General features: G+C 31.2%; 1 protein-coding gene across 1 annotated transcript; it reads left to right on the top strand.

The window, feature by feature from the left end:
- Positions 1 to 13,851: 13,851 nt before the first annotated feature.
- Positions 13,852 to 16,167, top strand: LOC107060823 (pollen-specific leucine-rich repeat extensin-like protein 1). Its single transcript, XM_015309191.1, has one exon. It carries the CDS (start codon positions 14,070 to 14,072, stop codon positions 15,789 to 15,791), a length of 1,722 nt encoding a protein of 573 aa, XP_015164677.1. The 5' UTR covers positions 13,852 to 14,069; the 3' UTR covers positions 15,792 to 16,167.
- Positions 16,168 to 16,544: the final 377 nt, after the last annotated feature.

Genomic DNA, 16,544 nt, shown 5'->3' with positions numbered 1-16,544 from the left:
TGTTAATTACTGTAATTTATAGTACTTTCTAAGAAATTTTCAAATAATATATATTATTTCATTTGTCCCAATTTATGTGTCACCGGTAAAATTTGAAGAGTCAATCAGATCTTTTATATATTTTTATATCTTTTAAATATTTAAGTAATTAATTATCGTGATTCATAATATTTTATACAATTATTTAGTATAGTAAAATAAATTTAAAAGAAACAAACAAAACGAATTCATCATAGGAAATTACCAAAGCATCCTTCAATACATCAATAATGGGTCCGACTTTTTGTTTTTAAGAAATTGCACATTCGAAGGATATTTTTGTCCAAAGTGGAAATATTGTGTAAAAAATGTGTATTTATTGTGATTTTGAATGTTTTGTGGGGTAATAGGACGCACGCAAAGTTAAGATGTCTTTTTGAAAATCTGGGACAACTTCAAGTATCACTTAATGTTTTTTTTCTCAAAATCTAATTTACTTTCGTAAACTATGTGTCAGATCAAAATCAGATTAACAAATTCAAAAGGAATGAGTAATAAATAGCTCATACAATGACATATTTATTATTTAAAAGAAGTACTCCTTTTGGCTGAAAGCTAACAAGATAGTTACTACTATTTCTATTCCTATCTTGTTAGTTTTTGGTTGAAAGCTAACAAGATAGTTACAATGATAGTTGCATTGTGGATTATTATATATAGAATATAGAATATGAATTTTATCAATAGAACAATCAACGATGTTCAATTATACTCGTTTATAAAAGAGTATCTCCACCACTAATACATAGAAAGGACTTGTCAAGCTCATTTGTATTAACGATAGTACTATAGTAGGTGTGTGAAATATATAACCTATTGATTACTAATTTTCTTTGAGACACGTACATATTTCTCTTACATCATATTTGTTGTTTGAATTTTTTAAATATTTGATCCTTTTTTGTGAATTTTCTAGTTTTTATTTAGATCTATTTTGTATATATAATAATAATAATTTCCCTCAAAATCAAAAGTTGACTAGAGGAATATTCTTGTTCTTCAACTCTCAAGTTTCAACACTAAAAGAAGAAAAAATTAAAAGAAATTATATTGAATATGATAAGAGTTTATAGTTTAAATATTTAGTTTAATGTAAGTATATCGAGAAAATGATCAAAATGGTCCTTCATGTATGGAGGTTGAATTAATTTAATCCTTAATATACTTCACTTGATAGAAATAGTCCTCAATGTATGCAAGATGAGTATTACTTTGATCCTAACCCTTAAATTTAACATTTATCTGTTAAAAACTAACGGCGCACCTCCCAAGTCATCTCTCTTCTGTTTGCTTGGCCTGCCCCTTTTCTGGTTCTTCTTCTTCAGTGTATGTTCTTCCTCAATAAGAGGATCATAGTCCACCCTATTTATATGAAGCTTATTCAAACACATTCATAATTTTTGCAACCAAAAAAAATTATTCCTTTCTTCTTCTCTTAAGCAACTTCTACCTTGTGGGTCAAACTGAATCACGAATTCAGTGAAAGGGCACAGACTTGCTGATTTCATGTTTCGTAGAATTAATTAACTGGCTAGAGAGCTAAGTCAAAATTATATGCTAGAGAGCTGCAAAAAGTTACAAGTCTTTTCAAATAAGTCAAAAGTTTATGGTAAAATAGGGAGTATCAAAGAAATTTAACACGGAAAGATTAACAAATAGAAGGAAAAGAAAAAGATAAAGCATTAACATTATTATTTTCTTGAACAAACTTCGTGGTCAAAGATAAACATTTGATGCGAAAAGAAAAGTTGACTAATATCGATTATTACAGTGAGATGTTCGAGATTCTTTTACTTATTAATTAGAGGTTTGAGATTCAAGTTTCTGAAAATAAATAAAAAATTGTTGTTGTTGAGAGCGTTATCCCACAGAATGAATTCTGGAATGCATGAATCTAGAGTTCATCAGATTTCAATAAAATTATGAGATATCAAATGTAAAAAGAAAAGAGTTTGAGAAAATGGAAAAAGCACTACTAAGGTAGTTAAGTTTGGTTTGGATATAAATTAGACAAAAGTTACGTTGTGTTTATTCTTTTTTCCTTTTAGAACTTAATGACGAATTATCATTTGTAATCAATGTTTACATTAAACAAGATAACTTAGTTATAAAAATCACAAATAAAGCAAAATTTCCTATTCTTGTTGGTTAACGAAATTTCATTTATACCGAATATTTACATCAAATTATGATAAAAATAATATAGTAGATAGAGATATTTGCGTTTAATTATAAAACACACAAATAAAGTAAAAATATATACCACCTATATCTTATCTTTATCTATAAATAAGTGATAGATTTAGCGTGAAAATATATAATAATCGAACTTCTTCATAACAACCTCATTTATCTTAATGTTTTTTTTTTGTTGATATTAGCAAAATGATACTATAGAAGCACATAATATGACATAAACATGAAAGTCGTGCAAAAAAAAACTTGATTGTTCTAGTAAAATGTTATTACAAAAGACATATAATACGACATAACATAAAATTTGCACTACCAAAAACAAAAAAAAAAAATTATCGCGTATCAATGAGAAATTCATTTCATAAAACATGACTTTCCCATCCATTTCCCCAACCAGCTCATTGGAAAATACTGAAAGACTTTCTAACTTTTCTAAATGAAAACACTATTTTTTTTATTGAATCTTTTCTCACTAATTCAATCAAAATTCTATAGAAATTGCCACTGAACATTTCTCATTGAAAATTTTCAATGGAAAAATAGTAATTTTTCAGTAATGTATGTTCGTCCAAATAAAACTTGATTGTTATAATGAAATATGATTGTTATTCAGATATTTGATCATGTATTATATATATTTATCTAATATTAATATTGAGTGCAAATAAAATTTTTCAATTCGAATCGGGGTGGGGGGAGGGAGGAGGGGGGGTGAAACTTAGAGTGTTAGACCAAGTTTCCCTAAATGGGCCAAGCGAAGGCAACTTTCGGTTAAAGTGAAATGTGTTATATTTGGGTGCGTTCTAATTGGTCCATTCCCACTCGGCTTAAAACCCGCGTTCGACCCAATTAACAAGGGTCACTTCTTAACCACGTGTCGGGTTTAATTTCTCCACTTAACCTAAATCTATGTCCCTATCAATATATGTCCCACACGTTTCTCTTCTATCCAATTAGCCCCCCTATCATTTCTTTATTCTTCTTTTTTCATCCATTTTTAATACTTTTGGTGGACTCTCACATTCACCAATAACAATGTTTTTTTTTCATACAATTTTTAATAAGGTGTGTGTACAATGTATGTTACAAATCTTCACCCTTTTGATTAAAAAATGTCTTCATTTTACTATTAATAGAAATAAAGGCAAGATAAATCATTTCATTTTTATTGTTATGTCCCAAATGAATGATGTAAGCTTTTTGTGAGTTATTAAAAAAAATGTACTTACTTCACTTCATAGTGTTGGAGGATAATTTATGTCCATGTAAATACTTGACATCATGTAGAAGATGGACATCTTGAAAAAAATATAGTATATTTTTTCACTTGTATATTGTCAAGTGGGAAGTTTAGCAAGTTAAATTAAGCTTTTTAAGTTATTGAAAAGTGAATATGAGGTAAGCTCATGCATCTCAATCATATATAATTGAGCACTTAGTTTAAATATGAGAGATATAAATGGTTCAGAAAATCAAATATCTTATGATAAAAACAGTTAAAAGTATTAACATTTCTGACTCAGAATATCAAATAAAAGTGAAGATATACTATAATTAGTATTTATCATTTTACCTCGATATGTATGATTTACCTTCGAGATAAGTTATTCTGTTTTGCGATTTTCTTTTCCTTTCTCCCATAAAAAGAAATGAAAAAGAATAAAAGCAAGATCCAAAAGGAGTGAAGTTCGATCACAATTTTAATAAATTAAGCTCTTGCTACATACAACCAAAAAGACAAATTAGGAAATGAAAATAATAATAATATCTTGAGAAAAAGTTGAAATGAAAATGGATGAAGGTGCATGGTGATTAATGGCAATTAATGGTGGTCTTAAGTTTATCTTCTTAATTGTTTAATTAAGTCTCTTATCCCTTCTTCTATTAAACAATGTCACCCCCTTTGGTGTAGGAATTTTCTAGTTTAGTACACCTGAAAAATGTTCCATTAGTTAGAAAATTTGTTAATTAATTAGTGCTGCCTATCCAATAAGACTGAAATGAATATCAAGAAGTGGTTCATATAATTAAATTTAATTTAATTAAATTAATGCCCACGAGAAGAATAGAATCATACAGTAGGTCAAACTGCACCCACATCTATCTTTTTGGCTCATCTACCTATAAAAAAAAATCAAATTTAGATGAGTACAAAATATATTGAGTAAAATTTACAAATAGCCATTTTCTAACTATTGTAATTGAAAAAAAAAGTTATTATGAAACTTTCACAATGGTCATATGGAGTTTGACCAATGAATTTTAAAGACTATAAAAAGTTATAGGTACATATCCAATTGAATTTATTACCTTCGACGTGAAATATAATTTTTTATTAAATTTATTAAAATTGTAATAAAAAGTAGAGATGAATTTATAACGTCAATAATATATGAAATTCAATACTAAGAATCTTAAAAAGTTGAACTCTTAATTAAATCCCGAATCTACCTCTGAAGATGATTATTTTCCATAGGCAAAAATGAAGAGTGATCAATGAACGTTATGTCTACTAAAAAGAATATCCTCCCACGAAACATTGAATCTACATACCATATAAAACCAATGCACTCTTGCGAAAACCGTGCCTAAGGGTGTGTGTTTGAATGATATTTTCTCTTAAAATGTTTTTAAGAATGAGGAAACTGGCTTTACTAATTAAAGTAGGAAAAATAAGTTTCGTAAGTGATATTCCAAATTTATTGTCTTCTTCCTATCCACTCAAAACCCATGCTTGCCACCACCAAATCCCGCCTCCTTAATCCACTCTACCAGGCCTCGTGAGTCGTGATATTTACTAGATTACATATGAATACTTTTAACTTAATTTTTGTATCAACCAAAAATAAAAAAGTACGTGAAAAACTCACTAATTAAGAAAACATTCTCATACATACCAAACACAACCTAAAATCTCTACCTAAAATGAACAATAGGCAGAATATTTTGATGGTATATATGATATCCTATGAAAAATTTACAAAGACAAAAAAAGTTGACATTAAGAAATAAAAAAATAAAAAAGAAAAAGAGAGAAACTACTATTAACTTCTCGAATGAAGTAAGTGATGGTTAGGTCCATCTAAATTTATAATTATCAATACGTTATCTTTTGTATTAAGATTTGCACTCTTAAACAAAAGTATTAGGGGGAAACTTTATATTATAAAAAATTATTATGGCCGCAACTAATTTCTTTTGATTATTTTAATTGGATTGCAGTTGAAGATTCTTTTTGCTTGGACTTATAGAGTTGAAGAGATCACTGATTTTACCGTTAAAATGATTATTTTAATTAATTGATTTCAAATAATAGGTTAACAGCCATATCTTTTTTTGCATATTTAATAATTGATTTATTTGATTGACAGGTATTAGTCCCCTACATGTCATGAATGACTCCAAACCCCACAAAAAAAAAAGGTAGGCGTATAATATTAAAAAATATATTATGTAGCGACCATATACTAAAAAGACATTTAATTAAACGGCTGATTTTTGATAGATAATGATCCTTGTGGACCAATAAATACATTAAACTCAACATTCTTAATGCATATACGTGTTCAATTATGATAACAACAATCTTGGCCGTCAATCTAAACTCAATAATAATTGAGAATCGTGGATTTCAGATTACTTTATACACATTTTGATTAATTTTACGAGATATCAATTATCTCTAAAATTAATAATAAACCCTATATAACTCTGTATATCAAGAGTAGAACAGAATATTCGTACGTGTGATATATTGTGCCATAGGCGTCAACATTTTCCGTACTTTAATTAAGGGATTAATTGTGACATGGACTATCATTAATGATTTTGCTATCTGGTCCTATATGTTTTTGAAAGATGCAAATTTGGCACGACATTAATGCAAATATGATTCGACATATTGCTATATGGACCACTCGATATTTAATTTTCATGATTTATAATAAGTGAACATGCTTCTATGAATGTTTAACTAAATTGATGATTAGGGGCCAGAAGTCAGAAGATCAAAATAGTGCACATGGAGTCACATCTACAAGAGACATATTTCAAAGGTTTATGGATTTACAAGAACCTAATAATTTTGCGTAAAGGCGTAGACCTTATATTACTATATATTAATTTAATGTCAAAGTAGAAACGCATAAATTTAAAATCTTGAATTTGCACTATGCTTAAGAGAATTGCTATGAGATTGATTACTAATTGAAGTACTAATGTAGTAACGAGTTTAAGTTACATCTACAGATTGTTTATAATATTTTATAAAAATTCAAAATCGAAGTAAATTCACAATTTGAAATATATGAATCCAAGATTTTAATCTTTTGGAGTTATTGAATTCTTAATAATTTGTACAATTTAAATAAGTTTCTTAAGGCAGATATGAAATTCAGGCAAAAAAATAGTAGATTCTGCTGAATTAGCTAATAGTTGGATCATGAACTATTGTGGCAGATACAAAATTTGAAGTACGAATTTACGAAAACTAATAGCTTTTGCTCAAATCTTATATATGTACTGAGAAGTACTCCATTAAATATCTAAAAGTATTTGAGTTGAGATGCTCAAATGCCACTCGACTATTGGGCAAGTTTTATGAGAGGAAAAAAAAGGTGAAAAATCCCAGTATATAGGATGCCAAGATATTTGTGTTTGACTTAAAGTTGAAAACAACAAAGTGATAAAGAAATTAAAGAAAATGGCTTTTCTTAATTTGGAAATTTAATTAGATGATCATTGGCAATATGACAAAGAGCAAGTTGTGCTTCTCTTAATGTAGATCTTCCCATCCTCTTTAAATGTTGCAGAGGCATGTTCTCCACATGCATCCTCATTATCAATTACCACCTCTCTCCACCTGCTCACATTATCTCAATTCATCTTCACACGTCTCAGATTCGAATCTTGAAAATGATAAAAATCACTGATAAAAAATACAGACAGATTTAAGATTTGAACTATATAGATTTCAAATGTCAGTAAACTCATTAGTTGAGTAATCATTTCAGTATTTGATATTTGTACACGTTCAGTAGACTTTTAAAATGTATATATATCATGTTTAAAATAAAATTATCAGGCTCAATCAACTCGTAGGACATATTGTACATATACTTGTATGGATCACTTTACGCGAGACAACTCTAAACAAGTTGAGTTAGTAGATTACAAATATTATACTCTCTTCACTCATTTTATGTGGCACCCTTTTCTTTTTAATCTGTCCCAAAAAGAATGTCACCTTACTATAATTAGAAAATAATTTAACTTTAAAATACTTAGTTTACACTTAATGAAATGATTTTTTTCAACCACACAAACATCTAAGGATTGTTTTAGACCATAAATTTCAAAAATCTTTCCTTCTTTTTCTTAAACACCGTGTCAAGACAAACGATGTCAAAATATTGAGACGGAGAAAGTATATTTAGTTAACCCCACACCCATCCGGCCCACCCTCCCCCCAAAAAAACTAAATTTCCTTAAAATGAAGAATAAAATAAGCTCAACTTGCACCAATCAACTTCAAAAATTTAAGAATATTGTAAAGTGCTCCTACTACAAAGGGATTCGAATGAACTCGATTATCACTTCATAATCTTTTGTTAATTACAAGTTGTGATACCTCCTAATCACAAATCGACAGAACAAATCTTTAACTTAATAAAATAAATGGATGTGTAAAATTTTAGTTTTAATTTGGTGATTTTTGAAAATATAATAGTGCTACTTGTGATTTCCTAATATTTTTTTGTTTGTCGTGATATTGGACAATAAGTAAAGTATACATGTGCAAATTAAGGCAACCGACTTTACCTGAAAAAACTACCAACTGCAAGAAAACAACCTGAACCAAAACAACAAATATTTTTATTTAAAATAATAAATAAATTACTAGAATAGAGCATTAATGAAGCTGTTTTAAAAGCAAAAAGGCAGGCTACATGCTTCAAGGAATTAAAATTAAATTAGGTGTGTCTGGTAGGAAAGAAAATGCTTTTTTTTCTTTTTTTTTCAATGTTTGGTGAGCAAATAAAAAAATATTATCCCAAAAATATTTATATGTAATCAAACACAATATGCTACATCAAAAATGATCTTTAGCAGCAATTAATTAACTGCAATAGCTTTATTGTCGCTAAATATGTAATTTTAGCGATTAACACTCTTTGTAAATGTCTCTAAAGCCTATAGTGACATAAATCCAATGACAATAACTAATATCGACAAAGATTTTAGCACTCTTTGTTAATGTACACATTTACCTGATTTTTCTGTAGTGACACTATGAGAGTGGAATAGGGTGGGGAGTTTCGAGGTTGCGAGAGATGGGAGGGTTAAGGATCGGGGGTTGGAAAATTCCTCAATTTTAAACAATTTGTTTAATTAAAGAAAATATTTTTCAAAATAATTTGACAAACCAACAGCATACCTTATATAATCTCACAAACGAATTTTGAAAAGGTTGGTACATGCGTACACGGTCTTACCTCTATTCAGTGAAGATAACAAAGTAGTTTTCTATAAATAAATGTGAAAAAAAATAAAAAATATTTTTCTGAAAAATCTCTCCGATACCTAACACACCCTAAGACAATAGATGCACATTGATTATTCAAACACCAAATTTTCACATTGTTCATGTATTAAAGAGGGTCAAAGCCATTACTTTTTTAGCCAGAGTTGACATGATAATGCTTTTATGGTAAACCAATGTGAATACAGTATAAAGCCATACTCCAAAGAATTATGACAATTCTTTTTCCCTAAATAACTTTATCTACACACAAAAAAAAAATATAGTAAACTCATAAGAGATAGTGCCTTCAATCCATTTCCCCACACCTTAAAAGTGGACCCATTTTAAAGAGGATTATATAGGAAGGGCACATGGAGGCATAAATAATCAAGGGTGCTAGTGAAAGGCAATTGGATATTTGAGCCAAGAATGTGGGGTCTTTTCTTAATTCAAGCATTTGTTGGTATAGTTAAATAATGGCAAGGCTAAGGACAAATTCATAAAAATAGCCCTTTTGTCTTATAGATAGGTCAAAAGAAAATTTGTTCACAACTTTATAACAATTACTCTCATGTGATATTGATTGATGATCAATTATTCAACCAAATCACCATAAATTAACTTAAGTAATTTTCATTGGATTCTTTCTTGTTAAAACAAATTAGGTAATGTTAATCCAAAACAATATGATTTCATTATCAATGAATCAGATGGTGTTAAGTATTTCACATTGGATTATTTACCTCGTTAGGTAGTTGAGTTTGGTACGAGTCCATTTTTTTTATATGTTATCAAAGTCAGGTATGTTAATGTAATTGTAATAGAAATGACACTATGTAGCTGCCTATGACACCACGATTTAAAAGATATCGTACATAAAAAAAGTAATTTAAAATTTAGCCAATTTAACATACTTCAGACTAAATTTCTGACTATTATTGCCATGTCTTCTTCTTCTTCTTCTTCGGATCTACATTTGATCTTTCTCCAAACTTTAGATGTGATAAGCTTTGGCACGGCGGAGCTCAACTTCAGACATGACACTTTAAAAAATTTCAACTTCAGACTCATATATCTGATGAGGTTAACTCTAGATGGCTTAGAACTTGTAAACCTTGGCTATTTTATAAATAAAAGTATCAAAATAGATATTTTCGTACTTTGTCCGTTACTGTAACATTAGATCCTCATGTTATATTGTTCAACCTCCAATTGGCAAGTCTGGACGTACGTGGGGCTGAGAGCTAAGTCATTTGGCCTCTTTCTATATGGTCTTAACAATACTTACTAATTTTTGTGATTGACTTAGACTTAACGTTCATTTATCATGACAAACCAATATAAAATTGTCACGAATATTTTAAATGGGTATAGTAAAGTTCAAGAAATGATGAAAAATATGTTATGATCAATTAAAAAAGGGAAAGAAATGCATGAAATGGGCTATTGAATAGAGTCGGAATACATAACCCCTTCCCCCATACTAGCATCGACGTTATATCCCTATCTGGTGGCACTCTTCCACTAGTTTAAAATGACAAAAAATGGTCCCTTATGTTTGGAGGTAAGTTTAAAATAATTTGTAGAGTATGCTTTGAACAAATTTAATCCTTTAAACTAGTCAAAAATTAATAGTTTTGATTTTCATCAAATATTTAACAAACTCTTTTTGTTAGATTTAAATCTTGTATTTATCTTATCTAGATGAAACTCAATAGTCTCAACACAAAAGAAAGTCACTATTTTCCTATTGAATTTTTTCATTGGAAAATGGTCCGTAGCTATTTCCACAAAAAATTGATTGAATATGAGAGAAAAGAAATAATAGTAGTATTTTCACACGAACAAATCAGTAAACTTCGCAGTACGTATTTCAGTGAGAATTTATTTTTCATCATACATTTTCTCACTGAGTTGATTCACTATGAAACAAGCGACATGTTTCATAACACAAACTTTCAATTAATTTGTGATGGAAAAAACCTTTGTTTCAGTGTTACGTTGAATCTTTTGATCCATCACTAGTAAAATATAAAACGCATAAAATATCTTATGTCAACTCCTAATTTTTCTAGAATTAGGATTTGGTCATAAGAGTCTAATAGTGGAAAGGCAAATCGTGTACAATGGTCGAAAGAAGTTTCTTAAAAGCACGTAGTTTTAATTTTTAAAGACTAAAAACAATAATTACTAATTAGGTTAAATGAATAATCTTATTGTAGAGAAACACATTGCTGGTCCTCTACATGCAAGCCACGAATAATAAATTAGACACTTTTTTCTTTTTTTTTTCTTCTTTATTATTATTAATTATTATTTTGGTGAAAAGACTAAAATAAAGTGTGAAATGAAATGAAAATAATTGGAAGCAAAATGATTGTTATGGTAGAATATTATATAAAGAAAAAGAAAACTAACAGACGGCAATTCCCAAAAAGAAAGGAACATATCAAGTTGGCCACGTCATGACCTGTCTAGAATAGAGAGTGTCTTACGTGGACACCCCCATATTATCACAACTTGACATTTGGATTTCCTACTTATTCCTATTTCATACGTACGTTAGTCCACTCTCTTAAAATTCGAAAATTTTATAACCTCTCGATATGTTGTAGTCAGTCTCACGTTATATTTTGATTGGTGAGTTTGCATGTTATCTAGTGTTAACCTAATTTTTTGAATCGTTCCTCGAGCCTTTGAGTGTGATCAATTATCTTTAATAACCTTTCGATTTGTTGTAGTCAGCTTCACGTTATGTTCTGATAGACGAGTTTGCATAAATCTAGTTTTAACCTAATTTTTTAAGTTGTTCCTCAAGCTTGAGAGTCAATAGTAAGTTTCTTTTCCTTATCAAACAAAACACACCTAATCATTCTTGATGCTAAATGTTTCAACATAGTTTATATCCTATTGTTGGTTATAGTCTTTACTCTTTAGCTATCACGTGAGCCTTGTAGCGACTAATGATCTCATTAAGATTTTGATTTTCTCTTGTATAATCACTTGCCAATCGATATAACTTAGGTGGAAAGGTTCAACAAGAATCTTCACAAAAAAAAAATTATGGTATCTTGGTAGAATTTGCCCAAAAATTAGATAGGGAGCCAAACACTATTAAGACATATATAGACGACCGATTCACAACCTTAGTTGTTACTATCCAAAATCACCACCCCTTCCCCAACTCATTTAAAGGGTATTGTTTCGCGGCTTGAGCTATTTTTTTATTAGTAAATAAGGTTTTCTGTTGTATTGCCCATTCATTTTAAAACTATTTGAGGAGGCACTAAATACATCGAATCGCATTAACGCGCCACATGTCACACCATTCTTTTTACCTAACAGATTTATTTTGAAGTTGACTTATAATAGACAAAATTCTTATATAGAATTGATTTTTTTGGAGTGGAAAGTAAGTTGAAGGTTGCAAATTTCAAAACAATTTTGTGCAAGTTGTTGGTATTGCCATTTGCCAAATGCCAAGAGGTTGGACTATAATGGAATATAACTCATTCAAAAAAATAAAAATAAAAATACAAACAAATAAATGCATGGTGACAAAATGATGGCTCTTACATTAAATTGACGATGAATATACAAAGTTTAGAGTTATAAATAGCATGAAAATGAAACTTACCATCTTTTGGTGGGCCTAAGTGGGCTTTTATAGACAGGTCTTCTGTTTGTCGGTTAAGTATCTTGGGCCCCATAATTTATTGGTAGGTATTTGACCCACACATGTTGGGTTTTACCCAATGTACTTGCTGACTTTGAATGAGTCTTTCCCAACATTTTTTCTAATTCAAACAAACATAGGAATATTAATTGACATTATTTTATATTGTCATAAATTTTTTAATTCTAAAATATCTAAGGATTCACACCCCCACCACCACTCTATAATTGGATAGGGTAGACATGAAATTTAGGAATATAAAGAGGATTTTTGAATCTCATTGTATTATGGTATTGAGTTGGATTAGAATATGAATCACACACTGAACTCCACTAGGGGAAGATGTGGTCAAGACTAATTAATGGAAGACATACTCACCTGACGAGGTAAGAGAGAACTCGTTGTTCCTTATGTTTCTTTTGTTAAGAGCGAGGATCTTTTCCTTGAATTGAAACATGTTATTTTTTTAAAAAAAAAAATTATAATTTTAAACACATAGGAGCGTCATGAAGGATAAATTAAGGATCTTTTCCTTTTAAACCAACTAAAAAGTGAAAGTAAATGATATAATTGAATTGGAGTGTAATATGTTTGCTCATGCTCAACAATTCAATGAACTTAAAGTCCTTGACCTACACAATTTAAAGTTTAATATTAAATAATTAAAAGCAAATATTTCAACACTTTATAGATTTACTATTTTGAGACTTCCTAAAAGAAAAATAGGAGAAGCAAATGGGGAAATTATAAAATAATTGCAAAAGTGATGAAAGTATATATACTTTATTTTATTAAAAACAAATGTAAATGAACATTATAACGACGGCATATAAACATTTTTTTTTTGTTTGCATAATGAATGATGCATTAAAAAGTAGGAAAAGGCATGAGATATCATGATATGTTGGGTCTAAATTAAAATAATAATAAACTTTTCAACCCTTTTCCACTTCTATGTATATGCTAAATTATTAATGTAACTTTTGTAGAAAACACAGTACAGAAAGAAAAAGAAGAGCTTAATATTATTGATATATTTCGTATTTAAAACTACTGCACAATACCTCATTATATAGGCTGTTGGCAGGTTACAATATAGAAGAGTTCTACTTGAATACTACTTTGTAAGTTAACTCTTATTAGTAATACATAATAACACTTACACTCCTAATGCAATACATACTCCTAATCCTAACACAATTCTAACACAATTATGCTTTTTTACGCTAGTCTCCAACACTTCCCCTCAAGCTAGTGAGAGGTGGATTAACCACTCCTAGCTTGCTTCGAAAGGCTGCAAATTGTTGCTTTGTAAGTGCCTTGGTGTCGAGGTAATAGATATTTTGATTATATAGGCTGTCATTCTTAGCTAAGCATGTGAAAAATTCCAACTCTTGCATCATACATACACTTATAATTCCATTATTTAATAAATATAACTTTTCAATATTCCCCACAACTGCTCCATTTCCAACCCCACAAGTAATCTTACAACTCCAAAATCCATAAACTTTATATTATAAATATATACTTTAATTTTATCCATCCAACAAAAAGTGTCAAACCCAAAGTCTTAAACAAGCAATACAATACAACCCACAAAGTGTCCAAAAGAGCTCCTTTTAGCCTAAATCAATGGCAGATGATGGAGAAGACATGACCCCATTTTGGCTACAAAACACCACCAATCTCCGCCGTACAGAGAGGCTACGCCACCGGGTGTCGTCTCTCTTCTTTAACGCCGGACTGTTGCTCATTATTCTGCTGGTGATGGCGATTCTCTTTGTAGTTTTCATAGTTCCTTCAACACTGTCTATATTTAAACCAACCAATGTAAAGAAAAGCTGGGATTCCGTGAATGTAGTGTTGGTTCTAGTTGCTGTGATTTTTGGTTTTCTCAGTAGAAACAACAATGAAGAACAAACAGTATCTCCGGTTAACAGAAATCAAGTTCAGAAATCGAATCCATCAACGCCAAATAGTCGATGGTTTAGTGAAGTTCGAAATTCAAATCCGAATCCAATAACACCACGAACATGGTTCGATAATGGAGAACGGGATTGTTTTCGCAATAATGGTGGCGGAGGAGGTGGATTGAGGAGGAGTTTTAGTTCGTATCCTGATCTGTGTGAAGTATCGCCGCGGTGGATCACGGCGGAAGATCAATGGCGGTTCTATGATGATACTCATGTGGATAGTCATAGATTTTCCGATCCCGGTCAGCTTAATCGCCGTCGTAGCTGGAGAGAAGTTGATCGTTCACCGGAACCTGAAATTAAAACTATTTATGAAGATCATTTAAGATCTAATAATGTTCCTACATTTACTCCACCAGCTTCAATTCCGGCGCCGTTCTCTCCGCCTTCACCGCCGCCAGCTCCGGCACTGGTATATGAGGAGAAAGTGAAGAGAGCATCTCATAGTGTTCGGCGTAAAAAGGAGGGAGCAAGTAAAAAGAGGGAAAATCATGAGCGAGAAGCAAATAAAGTTATTATGGCACCGGCGACGCTTCCTCCACCACCTCCACCGCCACCGCCGCCGCCTCCATTGTCACAATATGTGGAGCCGAGGAGCAGTAAAAGCGATCGGAAAAGAGGTGGTGCAAGTGCGACGAAGGAGTTTATTAACTCTTTGTATCACAAAAAGAAGAGAAAAAACAGATCAAAAAGTGTTGATAATTTTGACGCTCTTCTCCACAAATCAGAACCACCTCCTCTCCATTACCAACGGCCGGCATCCTCCACTCCACCACCGCCTCCTCCGCCACCGCCACCACCTTCTTCTCTGTTTCAAAACTTATTCACATCCAAAAAGGCCAGAAAAAAGAGAAATGCACCTCCACCACCGCCACCACCTCCTCCGCCAGTCAAGGCAGTGCCAGTCAGGATATCAAGACCAAATACCCCTTTCACCAGAACTCCAGCACCAAAGCCAGTGAAAATAAGAAGCTTCGACAGTGTCGAAGAAAACCCAAACAGCGGAGGAGAATCGCCGTTGATACCAATTCCACCACCACCTCCACCGCCTCCATTCTTCAGAAAACACGCCTGGAAATTCGTAGTAGAAGGCGATTACGTGAGAATAGACAGCACCGTCAGCTCACGTTCTGGGTCGCCCGAACTTGAAGATATAGATTCAGCCGAAAACACCCCGATGGCGGAAGACGCCGGCGCCGGTGAACGGATGGCGTTTGCACCGTCACCGTTGTTCTGTCCAAGCCCAGATGTAAACACAAAAGCTGAAAACTTCATATCAAAATTTAGAGCTGGATTAAAGCTAGAAAAAATCAACTCCTTCAACAAAAATGATCAAGGACGAAGCTTATCAAATCTAGGCCCAGGAGTAGGCCACAGTTAGATTCTTTTCTTAATCACCACATTGATTGATTTGTTAAAGTTTTCATTTTTTTGTTACATTTTTGTTCATGATTGAGATTTGAGGTGTTTTTCAACTTGTACTGCATAAAGTTATTAGTGTACAGAAAATAGAGAGATTGTCAGGAAAATTTTTTATCACAGGTTACAAGTTGGATTAAAAGGGGCAGCACGAGGCACTTAAGCTTCCGCTATGGTTGAATATTTGTTAATTTTGTGTTTCTTTGTTGGATTTGATAAGTTGGTCATGTAGTACTTGACTAGCATAAGTTATGAAAGATGTGTGATTTTGAATAATCCATCCATGATGATGATGTATTTGATAAGAGGAAATAATATTCGATCTTTGGTTGAGGAGATCTTGTTGTTAAATGATAGCTTACTTGTATTTTCAAATTAGATATTTGTTTGTAGCAGAGTGTTTGTATCAAACTCATAACATGCATTTCTTGATTTGGCGTAAACATCGATAGGTGATTATTTTTCCATAACTAATTGGGGTCAATTGCCATTACATTTGTATTTTTTGTGTATGGTGTAAGTAGAGTTGGTGAATATTTATTCAAGAGTCCAAATTAGATATGAATCTAGTTCCTTGCTTATATATGGAGTAGTAATTATTTCTTACCATACTGATTGATTTGTCAAAGTTTTCATATTTCATTGACATGTTTTCTGTTTATAATGATTGGGAATTGAGGGTTTTTTCACAAATTACATGCACAAAGATAACAGA

This window comes from Solanum tuberosum, unplaced genomic scaffold (genome assembly GCF_000226075.1).
Source record: "Solanum tuberosum cultivar DM 1-3 516 R44 unplaced genomic scaffold, SolTub_3.0 scf00096, whole genome shotgun sequence".
Lineage (NCBI taxonomy): Eukaryota > Viridiplantae > Streptophyta > Magnoliopsida > Solanales > Solanaceae > Solanum > Solanum tuberosum.
The sequence above is the reverse complement of the archived record's forward strand: the minus strand, read 5'-3'. Positions and strand labels throughout refer to the sequence as shown.

Excerpts from the sequence above, each read along its gene's own strand:
- LOC107060823 (XM_015309191.1), top strand. The coding sequence starts at position 14,070 with ATGGCAGATGATGGAGAAGACATGACCCCATTTTGGCTACAAAACACC.